General features: G+C 41.5%; 1 protein-coding gene across 2 annotated transcripts in view; it reads right to left on the bottom strand.

The window, feature by feature from the left end:
- Positions 1–262: 262 nt before the first annotated feature.
- lmx1bb (LIM homeobox transcription factor 1, beta b) overlaps positions 263–24143 on the bottom strand; it is a 43660-nt gene continuing 19779 nt past the window's right edge. For both annotated transcript variants that reach the window (XM_026322321.1, XM_026322320.1), the window contains 6 exons: positions 6013–6245; positions 3785–3960; positions 3171–3248; positions 2733–2799; positions 1614–1775; positions 263–506 (listed from right to left, as the gene is read on the bottom strand). In XM_026322321.1, the coding sequence (XP_026178106.1) occupies positions 349–506; positions 1614–1775; positions 2733–2799; positions 3171–3248; positions 3785–3960; positions 6013–6245 (874 nt within the window). In that variant the 3' untranslated portion in view covers positions 263–348. The remainder of the gene's footprint in view (positions 507–1613; positions 1776–2732; positions 2800–3170; positions 3249–3784; positions 3961–6012; positions 6246–24143) is intronic.

Genomic DNA, 24143 nt, shown 5'->3' on the forward strand with positions numbered 1-24143 from the left:
GAGAGTGTGTAATCAGTGGCTTCAATATCTACTTGTTTTCTTTAGCTGAACAAAGAAAAGAGTAATAGGCCTACAGTATATCCTGTGACAGATAAACAATCCTACCGAATATTCTCTAACAATATTTAAGTCTTTTCCCCCAGGAATCTTCACTGTCCTACAACAAGTGGTTTTACTATCTTTGAGTAAGCTTCCGCACATAACCAGGAGCTACTGCGAGGAGGTGTTTCTTCTGTTTTGTCCGTGTTAGTGTCGAAACCCCTGGCCGTCATGCTTCAGGTTGAGATGGGCAGTTTTTTTTTTTGTTTTGTTTTTTTTTTTTGTGCTGATGATTTTCGCTCTTCTCTTTCATGATGCAAAATAAGAGTTCTGCATGGAATACAGGCGGTCGATGGGGTTCCCCACGCGGGCCTGCATGGAGTTGACTTCCGATGATGCCATGAAGCAGTCACTGAGGCTGGTTAAAGACGTGTCACTGTCTATGTCATGGAATGCAGAATCGTTACCTGTGGAGAGACGATATATAGAGATAGCTGTCAGGACTCAGTGGCAGAGGCGTCATTCAAAACACCCTACTCTGACTGTGAAATCAAGGCAGTCTTGTATTTGATATTTATAGCAGCGTTGGGAAATTATAATTACTAATAGTCACTTTGAGAAATTGCTGTTGTGTGTCATCACAATTGTGAGAACTGTTTTGTTAGATATCATCAAAGCTCACTTTTTGCTGCCCTCACTGGGACAATTGTGGTCTATGAGGGAGCATGTAAACAAGGGGCATCCTCCTAAAAGATCTGGTTAATAGCAACTGTTTACGCCTTTCATAAAACCTCAACATGTTATTTCTCTGGAGGGAATAGTTAACTTTATTACACTCTGGATCTTAATGATAGTGTTGCACAAAATGGGGACAGTGTTTTGAGACATATCTTTTAATGCCTTGCCAATATTGTTCTTTTCCCCAAACCAAAGGAGAGTGATGAGACTGGGGATTTAGGTTCTTACTACCGAGAAGAACTAAATGGAGGCAAATTATAAGGAAGTTATGAACTTCAGGAAATGGTCCCTCTGGGGCTTGTTGAGGACATCACTCAGAAATGTGTTATTCCAGTTACATCCTGTAGACTAATACTTGATTGACTGATTTTCCCCCTCTGTGTTTGCATTTTAATTCTTTCCTGTATCTCACAGAAATCAGAGACTTGTTGTTTTTCCCATTCTGATTCATTAGCTCCCACAACCCTCAATCAGTCTTTGAATTGTGCTGCACTATGTCAAACTGTCCTCATCGACCACATGTTTTTACCACCACTGGAAAACAACATCAGTAACAGGGCATGTCTGAGAAGTGGAGGCGGAGAATAAAACCATATTAAAACAGATTTGAAATTGAACTTCAAAACCCAATAGCTTATGAGAATGCTTGTGTTATCTCATGTGGGAGGAGAAGCTGCTCGTACTTCTCTGTGAGCGGCTTAAATTAGGGGGGCTGTGGCCTGAACACATGTCCCACACTGGGGAGCTATGAGGTTGATCAAGGGACAGGCATGTGTGTTTTGGGGGTGGGGGTGGGGGTTGAGCGATATTGGGGGTGGGAGTTGGTGGATGCTCACCATATGGGTTCATGTGGTCTCCGGGCATCTGTGGGGGGGTAAGCCCCTGTTGGAACGGATCTGTGCTGTAACCATTCTGATCCATGGCGACCAGCTGCTGCTGCGGCGGAGCCAGTGGTGTGAAGGAGTTCATCATCCCCTCCATCCGATTGGACATCACCTCTGCAAAGCGGCAAGAGCAAACAAGGACAGCTATTACAAAAAAAATGTAGAAAAACGGGATGAGTCTGCAGAATGTGACGGCAGACATACAGAGTGGGTGTGCACACAGGTGAAACTATACACGGGAAAAACATGATGATGACAGCATTAACAGTAGGAACATGTTTCCTTGTTGAGGCCCTTTAATACTTGGGAATTTTACAAGCTCCCGAGAATCAAAGTTTCAGATCCACAAAACAACGTTTCTAATCCCATGGTAAATAATCTAGTGCTTGTGAGATAGTTCTAACAATCTCCAAATACCTGCCTTGCATGCCTGTAAGTCATTTAATGGAAACAGTAGTCTTTCCTGTGGCTTCTCCCATGGTTCCCTTCACAAACAGTGCTCTTGGCAAACTGAGTGGTTAGAGGGACACAAAACTCTTGCGGCTTCATCACTGGAACCCTTCCCCCACTGCTTTCCTTTGCAGTGGCTTTGCAAAATGACGTCTGACATTCATTTTGTTTGGATTCCAAACAGTATTTCCAGCTTACTTTTGATGTGAAGTGTTCATGTTTACACAGTGACATATCTGTAATGGTTTTCACTCTAATTATTGAATAAACAAAAGAAGTGTGTATTTTCAGATTCAGAGATTTCCACGATACTACTGTTTAGCTTCTAACCAGCTTGATGTCAACATTCAAAACAAATCATTCCTGACATGATTTTTTTTTTTAAAAAGTAGCATCGCTTTGGAAAAAATTTGTAAAAACATATCTGATCCTTCTTCCCCTTTGGAAAATCCAGTCTGTGAATATGTTTTCACATCAAAAATGACCAAAACACATTGTTGGTGGAGGTCTGTTTTAAAATTTTCAAAACATAAATGAGAATGTGTGAAGTGCAGTAAATATGCTTTGAGCTTTAAGACAGCAAGCCTCTATTGTGTCTGCCGGGTATGGACAGTATCGTACCTTGGCCAAGTCTCTGAGAATTCTGTTGTTCTTGTTGTTGCTGCTGTCTTCTTGCCAACTTCTTCATCTAAAATGAAGGAGTGAAAGTTGTGAGTAACTCCCAAAACTAACATGCACTCTTTAATTTAAAAAGGATGCTCCTCGCTGTTCACCCTCGAATGAACTGCATAAAATCTCGATCTGAGTGCACTTCATTGTCAAGTATCAAAGGTTTTCATAAGATAATAATCAGAAAAGAGTAGGGTGTAGACATTTAATGCAAGAGTGAGCTAGATTTGCAACTCCTTGTGTTGTTTTTTTTTTAACATTTGTGAAAGGAATGTAGTGATAAGTTTAACACGCATAGTTATGGTGATTTATTAGCTGGACTCTTAAGATGGATCAGGGCTGTTGTATGTGGACATAAGATCTAATTCATCCTGTGTTAGCCGCTCTCACCTTAGCTCTCTGGTTCTGAAACCACACCTGGACCACCCGAACACTGAGTCCCGTCTCTGCGGCCAGCGTCTCTCTCACCTGAAGACATCCAGACAAAAGAGGAAAGTCAAACACTTCACAACACCCTGAAGTGCTCTGCCTTCTTAGCATGGCTGCCACATTTCCCAATAAGCACACTGCCTCTTGATTTGCTTTGATTTCAGTGAACGTTGAACTAATGCAGCGGTCTTTTTGGACCTCTTGGTTATTGCCTCTTCAAAGCCTTGGACTGGGTGCAGCGCCTGTTTTAGGGACTGAGCTATGGAGGCAGTTCTTGTATCTCAGTATGACATTTGGTGCAGGCGGACTGCGTTACACCAGTCTGCCTCAGTTAACAGAGAACAGAATGCTGCTTGCCACTTCAAAGCTTAGCTCAGAGGTGGGAGAGATTTTTTTAATTTGAGAATTTTATTTGTGAAACTACTGTAGGGCTCGTGGTTGGCATTTGAATATCCATGTGTCCATTATATAACACAGACCAGAATATTAAAAGTATATAACACAGACCAGAATATTAAAAGTATTGCTAAATTTTCCTCAGCTTGTCATAGCAGATTGTTTAATTTTTGTCTTACCTTTCTGCAGGGTTTTGAGGACACCTCAAAGGAGGCCTTGAAGGCCCGTCTCTGTTGAGTGGTCAGGATAGTTCGTGGTCTTTTGGGCCTCCTGGGATCCTTCCCATCGTCCCCCTTCCCCTGGCCTCCTATGCCTTTCTCTGGTTTGATGTCCAACTCCTCATCATCACTTTTCTCTGCAGAAATAATCATTTTTCTGTATCATCAGCATGAGCGTGAATTGACTACAGTCAGTGACAATCTGCTGATAAATATATTTTCATTCTTACCAATTTCTGAAGATTCACACAGCACAAGGACATAATCAAAGGAGACACATGTGTTTTTGATACTTTGTTATCAATTTATTACAAAAGGAAAGGCCCAGATGTACTATTAGACTTACAGATGTCTATGGCTCTTGCTTGGAGAGCACAATGAACTATGTACATTAGTCAGTGAACTGGACACTGTGTCACTAATAATTTATTGCCCTCAGCTTTGTCTGATTTACAGTAAATCAGTAACTGATAAGAATTGCACATCAAGTGAAAGATGAAAAAGACAACATGAGTACATATGGGACATGTATCTCCCATGACACAGCAAGAAATGCAATTTTTTCACCTTAAAAAAACCTAAATCTATATGGACTGTGAGAATTTTACTAGTAGCAGCAGGATATTACAGTTTTGGGTAGTAAAATCTATACAATTTTTATGCTTCGATCCTATAACATGGCATTAAGACTGAATAATAACTTTTTATTAGATTTTCTTAGATTAGTTTTATTAGATTTCTGATATGTTTGTATGTTTATTTTTAACAGAAAAATCACAGTTGTTTTTTGTTTTGTTTTTTGCCATCACAGACAATAACTAGATACTCAGTATTCTCCCAGAACAATTCATTACTTAATGAGTGACCCTACATTTATTTTACAATGACCATGAATATTTTTGATACTGAAAACACTAAGAAACATGTAGGCTTTCAGGCAAAGTCTATCCATTTTTAATAGCAAATAAAAAAATATTTACTTTCAGCTCCATTTTAAAAGTTTAAATTCTTTTTGTTGAAGATGGGCTGAATAAATATGAAATTATCTAGAGTTATGAAATTTGTCAGTTAATTAATCAAAAGCAGTGGCTAAATGCTACAGTGACCCATGCCATTTAATATCACTTGCCACAAAGACCACAAAGCCATTTAAACGTAACATGAAAAATAAATGAGTGAATAAAAAAATGTGAGCACGAAAACAAGTGTTTTCAAATCAGAACCAGCAGTGCTGTTAACGAACCCAAATGATTTTGGGGTCTGGTGGCTGTGAGGAGAGGCACACACGATGTCTCAGTGTCTCCTGTCATCTGGTTCTGATATGTATCTCCATTTCTCCACTGAAAACCTACATTTCATCTACCACATGCCGAGGTTAACCTCTGTTCATGTCAACATTTTCTCCATCTTGAAATTTGGAGACATGCACAAAAGACATGGCTGTGCGATACACTGGGACAGTGAACGGTGAAGACGCAGAGCAAATATTCCCACAAGTTGACAAAAGTTGACACAGGCACAGATGTATTTGACAAATTCCCCGCTTTTGTGCATGTTTAAATCCGAGCCAGATGGTAGTGAACAGTGAGGCTTGGCTAGCTGCCTCATTGTGTGTGGAGGCTATAGGCGAGGAACACTAGAGCTGATAAGAGTGGAGGCACAGCCTTTTTTTGCAGAAAGGTCCCAAATCCCTCTGTCACTCATGATACAGTGATTTAATTCTTTCCAGCACCGGATCCTGCCCACGCATGGAGAGCCATTAAGACAGGGTGGCTTGACTTCATCCTGTTTCCACTTCCTACTGTATCATAAACCTATGCTCCCTGCTTGAATTAGAACGCCACAAAATCAGCCATTGAAAAACTGCAGATGAAGCCATGTTAGAAGTTTTTACTGTCTGAGCTGCCTAAAAAAAATCATAGAAATATCTCATATTGCTCAGGAAATGATCTGACACGTTGTTTAGGGGCAAATTAAAAATGTTTGTTTCTTTTAGGATTAACAATACTATTAATAATTAATATTTGTAAACCAGTAAGATTCAGTTTAGATCCATTATGGAGGACATCTGTGTTGGCTACTACCACTGTGATGAAACAGAGCATACAGAATACAGCACCCTAGTGCCATACGATGATAGCACCACAGTGCTGTTCTCACCCTAGTGTGAGAGGGTGCAGAGAGCTCACCTGAGTCTGAGTCATCTGGGCTGACCGAGCTGAGTAAGTCCTTCTCCCTCTCATAGTCGATCTTGCACAGCAGCTGACCCTCTTTCAGGACAAACTCATCGCCCTTCCTCAGCTGGCGATCGCACACGCAGCAGCAGAAACAGTTCAGGTGGTAGACACACTCCAGAGCACGCATCACAAACTCTGTGGGGGCGATTTTTTCCATGCAGCCACTGCACTTGGTTGCAAACAACCTACAGGACAAGAAAAAGGGATGGTTATAGGTGGGCTGAAGATAGAGAACAAACAGAGAATTCATTCTTTCATGTATGAAATTTTAATTCATAAGAAATAAAATGCACCATTGCTAAGTTTAGTACACGCATGGGTTTTTTGCAGCTACAGCCTTAATTTCTGGTATGACCAGTGGCTTATGGCAGCAAATGCTTGATAAGGTTTATATAGATAATGCTTAAGACATGCCTCTTCTGCTATCATTACAGCATGTTTTAGTATTTTTGTTACACAGTGGCTGCTGCTGCTCTTAGCAGGGCTACATATTATAGCTTTACAGTGAAATTAGAATATGTAACTTTAAAAGCTAAAACAACATGCACTCTTACTAATCAAAAGTATTAGTGGTACATAAAAGGGTAAGTCAGTATGATCAGGCTCTTCTTTGGTCTGGTTGAACCAGGTCTTGGCTAATGTTAGTGACATTTAGGTTGATATTAATGTGCAAATCACTGACTGTGAGTTACTGAATGTGTTCACTGACTTGATAACTCTTCTCTTTCTGTGGTACCGTTAAACTATGTTTTACCCTTATATTGTAATTGTCAGTGTTGAGCAGCAGTAAAGTAAAAGCTACATAGTCTCAGTGTAAGTGGTTTCTTTTATTTTGTCCTATTGCCTTAATTTAGCTGCATATCGAGGGTTTTTGACTAAGAGTCAAACTGGCTTGCTGCTCCTGTGGGCAGCCAAGGAGGTGACTCCTTTGGCAGCAACTCATCTGTTAAAAATTTCTAGGGTGGGCCTATCCCTGCATCATTCCAAGTGAGCTCACTCATGGGCACCCAAACCCCCTCACAAATCTACAAAAGGGGGCTGGATCATGTGTTAGTACGGTGATGGCTAAACCCTGATGATCCCAATCAAGACTTTGCTGGCAATTGACACATTTCTTTCATATCCACAATAATCTATATGCATCAGATACCATATCAGAGACCATGATTCATTGCCAACTACTGGGCTTCCCTCTAGTGTGATAATATCTCGTCTTACTGGCTAATATGATGCCTCTATGGCCAACACCGCCTCTATCACTATGTCCTAGATGACACCTCCATCTTCTTTTATATCCTTTCAGGAAGATGTTTGCATTGTTTTATTGCTGACTGAGAGGCATTTAATTTGTTCTCTGTTGTTCAGAAGAAGCCACATTAAATGGAGCAAGAAGGCAGGGAGTGTGGTTGATCGTGTCCAGCCGTAAAGCTGGATTTATTAGTGGCCTCTTTGTTTGCCCTGGTCTGGAAGACAGCTGGCAGCCGCCTATCTATTTGTGGTTAACATGTATTTCATTGTGCAAGGCAGGGAGAGGAGCAATTGACATCATTTGCTGGATTGGGACAGGGATGAGTGATAGTGATGAATATAATGTGTAAATATGAGAGGAGGGAAACCAAAGGATGGTATTGTTATGCTAATTTTGTTATAGGTGCTGATTGAGTACTGATATGTGTGTGGGTGAGTGTGTGTGTATGTGTTTGTTCACACGTGTAAGTGCATGTGTATGAACAGCTGTATGCATGTTGGAAACAAGATCGCGGGGTTTTTGTTCTTTATGCAGCTTTGTAAAATAATTTCTGTGATACTGACCAGTGCAGCATCAGCAAAGCTAAATATTATGTCATTTGAATTATTTCAGATCAGTTAGTTGGTTATTTTGCTAGATTTTCACAATAATCTATTCATTTCAATGTAACTCACAATTTGGATCTAGATCTGCATCTTAGTTTCCTTTTTAACCATCATGCAGCAGCAAAACAACAGAGATATCAGTACTGGCACTCTCAGGGTTCATAAAATCCTTTAATCTTTCAATTATTACAATAAGCTAAGAAGATTATTATTCAACTATGGAAAAACCACACGGATAATCCCTTGAAAAAGAAATTTTGGCATGTTTCTCAAACAAGCAGGGTTCTTGTTTAAGTGACCTGCCACCCTTGATCTGTCTTCTAAACAAACCTGCATGTTTTTTCTCTTGAAAATTAAGGGTTAGAGCAACAGTTAAAATTAAAAAAAAAAAATCAGAAAAAAAGAGCAAATCTCACATTGAGTCATGTCTGCAAAGATAAACCGAATATTCAGGGACTTGTTTCTAGTTTTTAGAGGATTAGTGTGTTACATGCTGGGATCAGGGAAAAGAGGTGATGAATCTGTCAAGACAAGTTCCCAGCTCTAACGCTAATGTTTAGCTAATGATTGCCAGCTTAAGCTGAGAAAGAGAATAAAAAGTTGAGGAAATGACTTGTTAGATGGTTTCGATACATCCAGCACTCTGCATTCACCTACGACCGCTCTCTCAAATCTTCTCATCTAGATGAAAACATACTCATTCAACCCTCTTTCCTTTCTTCTTTCTCCTTGCCCAGTCTAATCTTGTAAGCCATTATTTTTCTATTTCCCCTCTCTGTCACTTTGCATTATTTTTGCTGCTGTAATTCCTATTCGTCCCTTCTGGAATCTTCCTGTCCTGCTTTGTCCTCGGGTCTAATCCGGACTTTCTGCCTGTTTTCAGTCCCCGGTCCCCATTCTCAGCAGGGTTCAGATGGAATAGCCATGCATGACGCCCCTTCTATGGCAACCACACCTCCACAGGAAGGCAACGGCGACTTTTCGGATGGGCAGAGAAGGCCTTTGAGAAGCTGGCAGCAGAAGTAAATCCTTCTCTAAGGAACAAGGAGAATTAGCAGGGAGCACTGGACTAGGGATTTAACCCTACCCCTCTTCTTTGAAAGGCACAGTCAGTCCCACTCCTGCGGCTAGCCACAATCAAACAGAGGAGGAGTGGGGAGGTGGCAGTGGGGAGAGGAGAACACAAACTCCCTGAATGACACAAGCAGTGGATTGTGGAGGAGCCTAATCCCACTTTAATACCTTTCCAAGTTCAGCTGCTAAAGAATGCTCTTTAAAACAACACCACTGTGTGAGCAGTGAAGGTTGACCAGGGGGAGGCACGCCATTCAACCTCCCCAACATTACCTGATTAGTGGTTTGAGGACTAGCTTGCCCACAGGAGACAGAAGGAGAGATGTAAATGATGATTTTCTATATTGAAAAACATATCAACAGGGGCTGCTGATAAAATTAGCAGAAATGGAGACCTTATATGTTTCTGTAAACATCTACTGGGATATTAAGAATATCAAAGTGCTATAGTGGTGACTAGAATCAGACTTAAAGTGATTTAGGTGATCATTTACTACTGCCTCTACGTGATCTCAGTGACCCATCACACAAAGATTGGTGTCAACTTAAAATCCACTTTTTGGACGTTCAGATGCTTGGTAACATGACTCCGAATGTCACAGATGCAGCCTGATCAGCACCTTTAGACCAGTCAGTTTATAAAAGGCACCACAAAGACAACAACCAGCATGACAACCCATGTCCCAGCTCCCGCTTTCCCTCCTCCCACACCTGAGCGCACAGCCCAAGTGATGAGGCCCTCCTGTGTGGATCAATGGCCGCATCTCATGCAGAGAGAACTGTCAATATTTACCTAGGCCTCCCCAGAACTGGACTCATAAATGAGAAAAGAGCCTGTCTCAGCACATGCCTCTGTCCCAAAGGAATCATTCCGTCCCTCTTTTTTTAATCCTGTGTCCACATACCTGTAATCCCTTGTCTGTTCTTTCTTGTGTTATGTATGATTGCCTCTCCCTCCCTGTTACACATTATCACACTGCTGAGGCCTGTAATTCTACAAGTTGTGTTCATAGCAAATGCGAAAAAAAGAAAAAAGAAAAAAGAAAAGAAAAAAGCAGACAAGAACAAAAAAAGCATTATGAAGAAGACAAAATCCAACAGGGACAGACAGTTATTTTGTCTGATGAACACTTTAGCTCCGCCAAGTGCAGCTGAGAGACTTTGGCCTCTCTGCTGCTCTTCTTCTTCCCCCCTTTTCCAGGCACTTTGGAGAACTATGCATTCTCCCTTTGAACAGATTATAGGCAACTTAAAGTGTGACAACATCTTAAGCTCTCACCACATGTTGCCAATGATTTCCCTGCTACAGACATTACATTTAATGCTTCTGCCGCAGTGATAAGCATCAGGAGGACTGGGCGGGATAAAAGAAACCCAGAAGAATGAGAGAGAAGAGAGGGGGAGGGAGGAGAGTATGGAGCTGCTTATGGCACTTGATAATCATGCTACATTTAGCAACACGTGCAGCAGTCTCACCTACTCCCCTTTTGCTATTGAACAACACAGAAATACCATAACAATTTAAGGATGAATAGCCTCGGCTATTATGTCACCGCATCCCTTCAAAGACAGAGGGGATGAGGATTATCCAGGCAGCAGCTGTAAGCTATTACTTTGAAGATGGGCTTTCGTGTTTGGGCAGGAAACCTGTGGCCATGCCAATCATTGCCAAGGTGAGAGATGAGGCCTGGGAAACAGGTCAAACAAAGGCCTCCAGGACTGATGAAGGGGATGTGGAATAATCAGCCAACAATATAAAAACGTTTGATTCCTCCTAATTTTACTGGCTATATTTCCGATCAAACTGGAAACTGTAATATTTCATAGTTTATACAGTTATACTTAGTTCTTAGTAAATATATGACAATTAAAAACATTGATTGACAGGTTGATACCACTTGCATCTCTATTGGCTAAATACATGGTTACAGCCAACAGCTGGTTACTCCAGCTTACATCGAAGATTTTAAACAGGGTATGTAAATACTTTAAATACTTTAGCATTTGGGCAAAAATGCTTATTTATAATTGCATGGAGTTAGAGTAACAATTGGTTAGACTCATATGTAAACATATGTTTAGCTGAGCATAAAGATGAGAAACGCGGACTCAGTGAACCTGGCTTTGCCTGAGGGATTAAAAAAAATCAGCGTACCAGCACCTCTAAAGGTGAACAGCCACAGATAATCTGGCATATGACCCCCTGGAAACCCGAAACATCAACTTTCACACATTGGTTTTTGCATTGTTTAAACAAACATCATCAAATCTTGTTTCCCATCTTTATGCTAAGCTAAGCCAACTGGCTGTAGCCTTATATTTACCAAACACATGCAAGCGTGCTATTGATCTTCTCATTTAAATCACAGCAAGAAAGTGTGTTTCTTTGTGTCAAATGATTTCACATGCCTCAAAGAAATCTGTAACCAAATGCCTGCATTTAACAAATAGTTTATTCCCCGTCCAAATTTTAAGGTGGAATCTTATTGTTTGTTGGTTGGAAAGAAAACAAACGGATCTGTCTCAAAAAGGCAGCAAAGGTCTCCAAACTGTTGAACAGCCACTTCTTAGCTCCTCGTGAGACACGCCTTATTATACAAAAATTGGTTCGAAGCAACAGTATCAAAAGCTTTGGCTAAAGAGGAAAACATTTGATGCCCAGATGTTTCGCTACTCTTGGATGAACAAAAGCAAACTTTTTCAACTTCGTCTCAACATCATGAAAATTACTTCGTTATGTATTGCCCTGTTGTCCTCTAGATGCAGCAGCCACTACAGCGCTGGCCTAAAAATAGCAACATGAAATTCAGCTAATATTTGATTACTTGCAGAGGGACTGACAATAAAAGTAGAGTCCAAAAGGAAGCTGTATTTTGACACAATGTGTTTGCATGTGTAAATAATACTATATAAAACACACCCTATCTATGAAAGGGAGGTTCAAAACAAACTTTCAGGCCTGCAGAGTAGTAAAGTAGCAAAAAAGTGGTAGTGATAATGCAGTCTGCATAAATATTCTCAGTAGCTGACCTTGTTTCATAGTATCAGCATTTCTCTTTGGAGCATAGATTCATGGACAGTAATGAAGCCAAATAAAAAGTGCCATCCTTTTGCTCCCAAGGGCCGGCTCCAGTCAGCTCTAAAAGCTGCTTAATCACCATCCCGTGCTTACTACATTAGCATAATAATGGCCTTTAAATTGAGGCTCTTTGTTTTTTAATTAAACTCCCAGCAGGTAAAAGTAAAACACATTAACGGGAGATGTGTACACCACTAATGGCCCAAAGGTGCCTTCTTCATCACACAGCTCTGGCCACAGGGTTCTGCTTGTTCCCCACACTGAAGCGCAGCACTGGCTGCCTGTGAGCTCGCAGGGGAGGAATGAGACGAGCTGATTGCACTTGGCGTAGCGAAGATAATAGCAGAGATGTGTTCGATGTGTTAGTGTATGCATATGCACCTGCCCTACATCTCAGAGGGAACACACTTGGTAATAGCTGCTGAACAGAACTACAGTGAGTCTGTAAAAAGACGCTGTTTATAGTTAGTCTGGAGTAAAGTGTTTCCAGGATCATCTAGCCCACACGTCTGCTATTGTGAAAATAAATATGGCCACTTTATTTCTATGGCAGCATGAGCTCCTATGTGCTGGAATGTACAGCTCTTCAGACGAGTCCCTGGCCAGACAGATATCCCTGGCATATCTGTGCATAGCACTATACTGCACAGCTGCACAAAGAAATCCTACCCTTAAGTCGTTATTCAAATGATCTCATTCCAGAGGCTGTGTGTTTAACAGATTACTCAACACTTGAAACACAGTTTAGAAGGGAGGAGGTGTTCATGCGTAAAAGCATAAAAACATGCACACAGTGTGCAGATATCTTTCATAACTTTTTGACTAGTCTACCTCAAAGCAAATGTTTCTGTTTTTCAGAGGAAGGGATGGGGCGTAACTCATGCAGATATCAAACTATATGACATGTGACTAAAAATATATATGATAAGGAGGCATATAAGTCAATGCTGCACGTTCATGCAAAGCTCTAAAAGCAACAATGGTATGCTGAGAATTGTCTTGCAGCATCAAGCCACCCAATGTCTCGTCTTCACATGTATCTGCTAATGAGTCACTGGGAAAACAGCATGGAAATAATCCTCCCCAGCCACACAGGTAGAACAAAGCTCATGGAGTGAAAAGGACAGTGTATTGGGCAGCAGAGTAGGCTAAGTACACATCTAAATACAAGAGTAAGCAGGCAGGCACACATGATGCTGTTTGGACAGCTGGTGTTCCTCAGTATGTAAAATGAGTGCAACATCACATTTAGGCTCAGTTTTTAAAGCTCAAAACAAACAATATGGTCGCTGTGCAACAATCAGTGCGGTAATTATGACTGTAAAGATGTACTGTTTTTTGCATTTTGGCCATTTTCCCTGCATATTTTACCTGTTCTGAAAGCTGAGTTTATCCTTAAACAAATAGATGACAAGACTGTGAAATACAGTGCTGTTATAAAGTGCTTTTCTCTGCTTTTCTGTCACTCCAGTAAGCTGTTTGTAAGTGCCACCGCTGCAGACGATATAACACGTTTACAACATGATTTTGGTAACTTCAAAAACCAAGGCCTGAGTATCACCCATAAAAATCATGTGCGCCTATTTTTTTACATTTTAATGTATTATACAGACTGCTAGTCTGTCCTTTCCAAGCTAATCTGTGTGAGGCGGAGCAGAGCCCACCATAAGAGCTTGGCCCGCTTGACAAGCCACCGCGAGTGATTGCTGCTTCTGAAAGAGCTGGGAGAGAGTGATGGCTACAATAAGTGTAATGGCTATCACATGTTATAGAGCTACGGCTGACTATAACTGCCCACAGACACACACGGTTGATTTTTTTATTTTTAGTTTTTTTTTTTTTTTTAATGAGAGGTTGACTCAAGAGTTCACTATAAATCATAGTACTTGTATCACTTTGGAGAAAGAAAACAATTCTGATCTCATCTCCAGTCAAAGAACAATAAGTTTTCAAAGAGAAGATTAAATCATGAAGTGAAAAAGTAAAGGAAGCGTCAACCAAAGCTGAGATACTTTACTTTCTTTATTGCACAAAAATAAATGGACTCGTCTTACAGATTCAGCACGGGAATGGTTAAAAAACAACATTTGGATTGGAGGGCTTTATAATTACTATTGACCCAGAGGTTCTGGTTCTAAGAAATAAAACAAACAGTAATATGAGGTGTTCTAAAGCACAAGTCTGCAAATATGCAAAGACAGGGTCTGGTGGAGAGCATCACGCTTTGGCTTCTTTTCTCCGCTCCTAATCTGTGGGCCTACACAATATTAAGACGGCTTTGGAGCCACTTGTGACCCAGCTGTGCACTAATGAAAAATTCCACAGCTCTGTGCAGAGGCCAATGGAGCTTGACCCCTTTCCACCCTGAACCAAGAAATGTCCATCTTGAGGAGTTTACCAGGGCTGAAAGATACTGGATTAACAGATATAAAGGAGAAAGAGAGACAATCTGGGAAAGAGTGAAAAGAAAGCACTTGTGTGTTTCCCCCTTCTCCTCTTCCTCCAATCTTTAGTATATTGGTGTGAAGTAAAGTGTTTGCCCAGGTTTTAATGGGCAGAGATGATCTGAAGATCATTGTGATGGAGGCTGGCTGTATGAGGAGCGGGGATGGGGGGGTTCTGTTTACTTAACAGAGATTCACTCTAAGCCCAAAATTAGTTTGGAGGGAGAGAATGTGAGGCGACCAGGAATTAGAAGTTGTTCACAAGATCCGGATTCACAAGATTCATGTGTTTGTGATCCTGTTGCCCTTGATTTTCTGTCTCTGTGTCTTAACCAAGACAAAAGTCAGGGCTACAGAAGCAGATATCAAAAGAACACCAAGCAGAGTAAAGTCTGCTGACAGGATATGGATATACAGTACACAAATTTAAAGTAATGTACACCATGTTAACTACTCACATAAGTCAATAAGCAGTAGTAGTTTTATAAGGATGTATATGTTTTGGTCTGGTCTGTCTTTTATTATGTTTTCCCTTGTTTTACTGGCATTTATTTATCTAAACTAAAACACACTTTAAAGAACACCCAGACTCCTTTGGTTTGTAACATTCAGCCACACTGATATGAAGCTAGATAGATAACGTCCAAGAAGGAAGGAACTGGAGATCAAAAACAACAAAGAAACAAAAAAAACTGGAATAAATAAAAAATGCATGGACTTCCTTTTTTCATGATTGGTGGAGCGTCGCAATATTCATCCTCAAAAATGTTGAAAAACATAGGTGTTTTGATATTAGGCATAGCTGAGATTAGCGCTTAAATGCTGGCTGTGGTAGGATACATCAATTAAAGAGGATCGATACCAAACATTTCACCCAGAGCAACCTTAACTGTCGAATTCAAGTGTCATCAGGACGAGCAATAATAATCTGTCTCTCTAGGAGCATCCAAATTAATGGTATCGGTCAAATTGCCACATGTTTTAAAAGATGAGTATATATAAAATATGCTTACATGGTATCCTTGAAGGAATACACTAAAAAGCTAAGTAAAGGGTGGAAAGGTGGGGCGAGAAAATTAAAAAAGGAAAGCAAATGAAAAATAAACACTGTTATTGAAAGACAGGAAGCTTTAAGACCAAGGAGGCCAAGGGGCCAAGGATTAACATTCAGATTAGCATTCAAATAATATATTTGAATTTCTGATCAGCAACCCTCTTCAAAGAGCTAAATCCCAAGATTAGCAGGTGTTATGCTAAAAAGCTGTGTTTTTTGTGGGGAACGTAGCTACACTAGCCAAACAAATATGTCTTTGAGTGTGAAGGGCTGGCATGGATGTATGGCTGTAACCATGGCGACTGACTGGTAGTTAGGAGCCGTGGAGAGGGCTGCAGTGTTGGAATGTGTCAAACAGACAGAGGGGCGCACATACGCCGCAGAGCAAACCAAAAACCTGCTGTTTCACTAAAGACCAGCAGCTACATTATTGAGACCACCTACAAATTCCAGGGATCTTTGGGTCAGGAGGGAAAGAAAGGTCATTTTGAATCATCATTATTTTTTTTTTTTTTAATACTTTCTTTCCCAATTGGTTTGATTTAAGAGCGCCTGGCTGAGGGAGTTAAACATAAAAGTGATGAATTTATATTAGAAGAGTAAAAAAAGACCTCTGCTAAAGTATCACGCTGTGCTCGCCAAAATGCCAAGTTCTTCCCATTTCATCCACCACGGGTCATGTAGTTACCTTGGATCCAATGAAACGGAGGTAGGGAGGCTGTAAAATACAGCAAGTAATGCTCTGATCTGCCAGGACACATACAGCAGACATGTTGTTAAAAGTTAAACGTACTGTACTTTAACTTATCTTTGATGTATGGTTTGCAAAAATACAAGAATATTTTGCACTAGAATTAGACACACTGCTATACCTGAGTGAGTAGACTACCAGTTTCTGTAAGGATTAGGATTTAAATGTAGAACATATGGTAAGTGTATAAAGGATGATGCATTATTTAAACTATCCAACAGTGTATAAAATTAACTCTGCCTTGACCAACTACAGTAAAATGCTACTAATAATCAGACTATATAATATATTAATGCTACCCACAGGGGACTTTTTTTTTTTTAAATTAGGAGTAAATTTCCTTATGATACTGTTTTATTAATAATAAATTTATTCAACTGGAATTTTCAATGCAAGGAAATTTTATTTGCACTGCAGTATTTTCATATTGCAGTACGGCTACTATTATTTAAGTAAAACATTCAAATCCATCACTGGTCAGAACAGACGCGTTGTTAAAAGCCAAATGACTGCGAAATCACAAAGCAGTTTCATTCATTCCTTGTAAAAAATATGGGCTGTGCTTGTGTTACTGTGACCACTCACAGGCTCAAGGGCTAATCGTTGTTAGAGAAATTGTGTGTTGGCTTTAAAAAACAACATTTCTGTCGACAATTTCATCATTGTTATCTATGATATAAATTCCACACAAGGTACAACTCTCACGGAACAATAAACGAATTGTCTGGACTTGTTGCAACCTGCATTGTGTGTATGTGCCTCTTTGTGTGTCGAATCTTGAAAAGGTAATTCTCACTCCATCGTAGCAGCTAATGTTACTGTCAAACTATTTTGCTCATGTCTTTAAGTATTAAAGCACGCATTTTGCCCCAGGAGTTGTCTGATGCTCTTTCTGCTCATTCTCTCTGCCTTCCTCTGTCTTTCCCACACATCCACACACAGACACACACACAGAGCATTTCTCTGTCATGTGGTTGGCAGAGTGTAAAATCTCATCTCTCCAGCTGGAAGAGAACAGGTTCTACAAAATTCCCTTTTCTACACGTGGAGCCTTTAAGGCACAGAATGGAATGGCGAAGCATGGCACGGCACGTCTGGTCTCTCCACAAACCAACCGAAAGTGTATCTGCATGGCCCTGCGGCACTTACCTCAAGACAGCTCAGCGATCTTACCACAGCCCTTTAGTGACTGCATTATGACCCCTAACAGAGCACTGACACAGTTTGTTTTCCCTTTGCTTTAGCTCAGGACTCAATAAATTGACATTGTATTGTACTAAAGCGCACAGAGATACAGGTGCCCCGACTGGGATGAGTCATACATACAACGCCCGGAGTGATGGCCTGATATGAATTCTCAAGAGAGTGTGATGTGGCAGCAGCTGTAGTTATGCATATTTGGCTGTGAACGAGGCCAATCTCGCTGGTGCTCCTGCCAGTCATTGTACATTTGGCGGGGCCGATATGGATCCTTATTTGTCTTCAGATGCGATGATAATGTCTGCTGCTGCTGTGACGCCCATGGTCTGCCCTTTCAGTAAGAAAAAAGGTTTGTATTCACCCACCAATTTTACACTCTCTTTAGGTCCAGGGGTGTCTTTGTGTGCTGGGGTGCAGCCCATTTTCTCTGGTTGTCTGAAAAAAGCAGCTGTTTCTATAATGCTGTGGCAGCACTTTATGTTGCAGAATGATAAATGAAGGGGAAGAGAGAGCTGAGGTGCAGCTGAAGCACACACACACGCAGAAACAATGGCATAGGAGGTTCCATGCTCTACAAGGATGTGCTCTCTACGCCTCTCTCTTTCAGCCTCTGCCTCTCTGTTGCTTACACACACTCTCGCTCTCTGCAGGTTAGACTCCTGGAGCTCACCAATAGCCAGAGGTTATGTGAGTGTGCTGAAGTGTGGAGGGGGGGTCTAACAGAATGACATGTCCCACCAGTCTCTGTGCAGACCCAGGGGAATCGGAGGTTGTGGTCTCTGTCCCATAGGGAACTGTCGCTCCTCTGTCCTCAGGGCAGTCATCTTCCTTTCCACCAGCAACCTAATGACAGAGCCCCGAGGCCTCATCACTCTGCCCCCACCAACCTCTGCTCCCCCCAGGTCCATGCTCCTCTCTTCCCGTTGTCCAACCCAGGTGCCTGTCAGAGGGGTGTCTGCTCTGCGAATGATGTTGCCATCCACATAAAGGCTGCCCCCCCCCCATCCTTCCCGTCGCTGTGCCTCCTCTTCATGGCCCCGGGCTGCGCCTTTCATTTTGAAGTGGTGCAGGCCAGCTCTGCACCAGCCTGGGCCCTCGGCCTGCAGCCTGCTCCATTGTTTGGCCTCAGAGAAAGACTATTATTTCAACTCAATTTACTGTGAGTAAACACTGAGTGATAAGGCCCCCTCTCCTATCCCTCACATGCACACGCCTCTCTGATCCCTCCCTCCCTGACCGTGGGCTGTAATATACGCTGCCAACAAATCACTGCTCTCAGCCCATTGCTATCACTGGCTTTAGAATGGAGCTTACTAATTCACTTTCCAACACTGATCAGCAGACAGGCCTCATGTGTTTCAGAATATGGCTCCACCACCGAGTGGCATTTAAAGGACTTGTGGCCCTATGGTGGACCATCATAAATTGTAAGAAACAGCACTGTCACATCTTCACCACACTATTCACTATTATTGCCAAAACTGCAATAATCAGACATAAATATGCAAAGACCTAAGCTGTGAAAGAGATATGCGACAGTTTATTAAAATACAGAATTTTAATCATATTTGGCATCAGTAATATCAAAGACGAGACATATGATGGATTGCTTGTCGCCTCAGATAGATCAGTCGAGCACAGAATAATCATAATGGCAGCTTTTTGTGTTTCCTAGACAATAGACGCTGAGTGACTCACAGCTGCAGGAATGAGACACTGTGGCCAAGTGAATAGTTAACAGTATTAGGACTTACATGCAGCCAAAGCAAAGGACAGGACTGAGATAGAATTCTTCACAGATAAATGTGATACTTTTCAGTCTGTAGAGCCTCATTTGTGTTAAGAAAAAGCCTCACCAACAGTGCCGTTTGTTCTGTTTTTCATCGTTTCACCAAAGAAAAGCCCTCGATCCCTGTTCTGTGTGAGGAACTGTACTATGTCTTAATTACACGGAATTATCAGCCAGCTTTAAATAGCAGTCGTTTGCACTGTCTCCACCTTATGTGGCTAATATAATTATTTGGGAGCCTACTTCATCTTAGGCAGAAAGAGGCTGACACAGTAGCACAAACTAATGCGATAAAAGCTTAGCATATCACGGCTTGATTCGAGGATTTTAAAGGTAAGTGTTTATGACAAGGTAATAATGCCTCATGCAAAAGGCTGGCCTGTAAATTGGTTAGTTAGGGCATGATGGATGAGGGGGAGCCTAACCTTATTTCCAATAGAGCCTCTTGATTTCTAGAGCTGAGGATAATGAATTTGATTTAATTAGACCATCCCTCATCTAATTAAGAGTGGGAGAAATCTGACCCTGTGTGTAGTCTTAAAACAAGCTCTACTTTGAAACATATGGCCTATCAAAACAAAGACTGCATAGTAACAACTTTGAAAGAAATTCATAATTTGTTAGAGTCATCTCATTAGCCACAATTCCTATAATCAAACCCATCTTTCATATAAGTAACCAAAACTTAATCAATTAAAAAAATGATTATTGTCTGAAATAAAAAACAAACTACCAACCCTATTAAGAATGGAGTTGAGAAGATGGGACTAGGGATTAGGCAACAGCTATAAAGGCCCAATTAAAGTAGTGATTCATCATCAGATTATTAATGAAGCTTGTGAGGGTCCTCTGCAGTATTGGTAATGGGCTGGTTGGCCTATCTTCCCCTAAACCCTCTGGGTAGACCTGCTCCTTACACTGCCAAGGTAATCTCTTTAAAGGCCAAGGAGATCCAGCCCACCAGGCCCCCAAAGGCACCATTGCACTGCTCCCACTGCCTGCTATACTCTGTGCTTCACCTCACAGGCTTGACAACTCTCATTATGGCTCCAACTTTTCTAGGCTTCACCTTGGAGAGAAAAAACCTCTCTGAACTTGATCATTCTGACAGCCCCGGGTGTTGTATTTGTCATCCTCCGACTAACTGTACATCCTCACGAGAACTGCGGACCTGAGGAGAAATGATGTAAAGTCTGCAGAGCCATATCTCCAAAGCCAGTTGTAATTCGCTTCGGGCTGTGATGATGTCCGTGGGTGCGGGCGGATAAAATATCTCAAATCATCCACTATTACTGCATATGCTAGAAAGCCTTACAATACTTAACACTGATAGTCCATCTCCTAGTGCCCCTTGTAAGCTGAAGAACCAGCTCACAACACACCACTCCACAGATGCTTAGGTAGCCAACACACTGCAGATCCAATTACCTGTAATACACACTTCAGTTTATCTCACACCCAGTCATTATCTAAATTGCAGACATATTATTAGGGTACCTGCTTGAGAAGCGTGCGTGTGTGTTTCTCTTTGTCTCCTAATAGGGCCCAAAGGGAGTGTTGTTTTGTACACAACCCTCTGTAGGCTGTGAAGGAATGGGCTTTATAATCGTTTTCCAAAACAGAGGCATGCGGGAAGCACAGAACACTTCACCATTATGCACCAAACACAAATGTATCTGTCATGACATGGTGAGTGGTAGAATCAGGAGATTAATTATGTGATTGTAGAGAAAGGAGCCCAGTCCTCAGTCAGAGTGGCCCTTCATTACGTTATCCCGGCCTCCAGAGGAAGCCAATTGACTTCAGAGACACCCAGCTAGATCCACGCTGATGGAAAACTATTAATGGTTGATTCTGCATTGTCTTAAAAGTAGTGCTCTTCTTGTAATTCCAGCAGGTCACAATTAACCCACTCAGGTTGTTGTTGCTGCAGAGATTTGTTAGTTAGATTCAGACTCAAACTTAATCAAAAGTTTAATGAAATTTTGAATTGTATCATGAATTTTAAAGTTCTGCTTTTAAAGTTGTACTCCTTAACTCAGGGGTTTTGTTTTCCACTGCAATCCAGAGTCTAAGTGAGCTCAGAAAATCCAAATTCCTTTAAAAACCATGGATAATGATGGTGTGTTTTATTTGAAATGAAACTACTTTTAAAAGTAGTAAGAGTGCATTTCTTTCGACCACCAAAATTCCTCTTGAGATTATAGATATTAAGAAAAAATAAAACTCTAAGAGGAGAGACCCTCAAAATGCAATTATTTGAGTGCAGCAGACTGTTTTTCCTTGCATCTATACAGTTTGTAGACTCTGCTTGTATCCCTTCTTAACAGTCACTATGTTTTGTTTGATGCTGGCAGTAATTTAATGAGCAGATCAGGGCTGAGGCAGAGACAAGCCCACAAAGGGAGAACTGAAGGCCAATCGCCCCTCGCATCATTCAAATCATGTCCATGCAAGTGAGGTGTGCTCTTGACACTGGCCGCTCCTCAGAGAGCCATATATGCAATTGCAGAATAGCTGCAACTGAAAATGTCTCATCCGTAGGGACGCTCACAAGCAATAACATGCCATATGAGAGACAGACAGCTAGATTGAACCGAGAGACAGTTAGACGGGCAGAGATCAAGTCCAATCCCACTCCCGTCATCTGGCTGTACATTCGCAGGTCAGGCTTAGCTAATCTAATTCCTGGGCTTTCCCACAAAAAGCCAAGTGCCACTCAGGAGAAGTGGCAGGGAGAGGGAGAGAGGGAGAGGGTTGAGAAGTAGTAGTGAAGAGGGCTGCTGGTGGTGGTGGCCTTGAATAATTATGAATCAGGGAGCTTAACCTTCTGGGGAGTTAATTTAAAGAGCACTGGGGATAGGGGAGTGGGACTCTTTATTTCCCTGGGGTGCCCCTAATGCCATTGTGAGGGAATGGAGAGATCAGGACACGCAGCAATATCGTGTCTGTTAGCCACCATATGACGAGCTGACCCCAGAGCCGCGCTCACAATCACACCTGCCATCATCAGGCCTAATTTGTTAAACATATCAATAGTGCTCTGCTGGCCTTTTCTCTGCCACACCGGACCATTGATTCAGCCGCCGCACTGAGTGACAACACCTGACCCCCTTGACTTCACACCCCTCCACAACAGACACATCAAATCACCTACAGTCCACAGGCTGTTTCTTTTTTGAAACAAATGTATGAAAAAAAAAAAAAAGTTAGATGGAAATTAAAACACATATAAATCATTCAGTTTAATATCTGTTGGCACTCTTACTACAATTTCATGTCAATCTGCAAATTTATTACCCAAACGACGTAACAGCCTATTTACACACAACATTTTTTTTGCCTCCACAAGCCAGCCCACATGCACAGCAAGCAGGGAGAGACACAAACTAAAGGACGAAGGAAGACAAAGAGGGGATAGAGACACAAACCGAGGGTTAGATAAATCACAGCATGCAAAGAAATGATACTTTGCAGCCCTCGGCTTGGCGAGGGCGCCAAGCTGGAATTCTTTTATTTGGAGTGGGGGGCCTCTGTCCCAAGCTCTCACCAGGAGAGTCTCCTGTCATGTTTGCAAGCATGGAGGGTGAGATATTGGCTAGCTATCTGCTGGCTGGCTATGCATGCTGGATGGCAGAAAGAGCCTGTTGTGTGGCTGTGGCAGCAACAGCAGCAGAAGCCCATGGCAGCACAGACCTCGACATCTGGATCTAGTTTGCTGGGAGCACACTCAGACAGGCCTGACTCTGCCAAGGGGAATCTCAGCCCTTTGATTCCTACTCCCATGGCCCGCTCTAATTGTCATCCCTCATTATTTAGTCAAAGGTGGAGGGATGAATCATAAACTATTACAGAGAAATGACATTTCCTGCTACGAGAGAAATCCTCCTCAGCCTCGCTCCCCCTCTCATCTCAGCTGATAAGGACAATGAATTTTATGCACGGCTGGAGTACAAACATCCCTCATCCCTGCTTATATCATTAAGAGGTGGCTGAGAGGGTCTGTGTTCTTCTCAAACCACAAACGATGCAAGAGAAAATTGTAGCTGATTTGATGACAGTCTTCAATTAGAGGGGGGACTTTTTCTGTCAAGAATGTCTTTACAAAATAAAATCCTACATTTTCCAACTGGGCTTTAAAAGTAGCAACAGCAGGGATTCCTGCTAATAAAAACAACCTGTTTATTGTTTGTTTTGCATATTAAAAGTACATATGGCAAGACCTCAGGAGTTCAGAGCAAATCATCAGAAACAGTCTATAATAAGAGCCTCAGTGTATAGCTAGAAGAGACAGAAATATAGCAGGGTTCAATGTGGACAAAGGGCTTCTTTGCTTAACACTATAATTATATTGTGTTTCTGTTATCAATAACACAAACTTAACCCATTCTGCATTTATATATATAAATGATATATATAAATATATGATTTTAACCCTCTTATTAAATTTTACTGCAACAAATAAATAATTCCTACAACTTCTCTCCAGTAACGACAGCTCTGTGTCTGTGCACAGCACCAGGCTGTGTAAGAACAGGTTTTGTTGAGTAGATGATAGAGACAGAGCTGCAGCACCTAGTCTGCCTTTGATATTTCTTCTGTTTGTTTTGGAAACTCAATGATGCATGAATATGTCTCGTGCTCGGGTGTGAGATGTGCCCTTTTCATTACCCCTGAAGTGGAATGTGTTTTCTGCCTTCTGTGACACTCGACAGCTTCTGTACTGTCATTCAAGCCTTCGAAGTGCTGAAGTGATGACAGATCATTCAGTCCTTCTTAAGGATCATTTTATTTTTATCTGAAACGGAGAATAGTATTAGTAGGAGCAATGCTGTGGG

The sequence above is a fragment of the Mastacembelus armatus genome, chromosome 9 (assembly GCF_900324485.2).
Source record: "Mastacembelus armatus chromosome 9, fMasArm1.2, whole genome shotgun sequence".
In the NCBI taxonomy this organism is placed as follows: domain Eukaryota; kingdom Metazoa; phylum Chordata; class Actinopteri; order Synbranchiformes; family Mastacembelidae; genus Mastacembelus; species Mastacembelus armatus.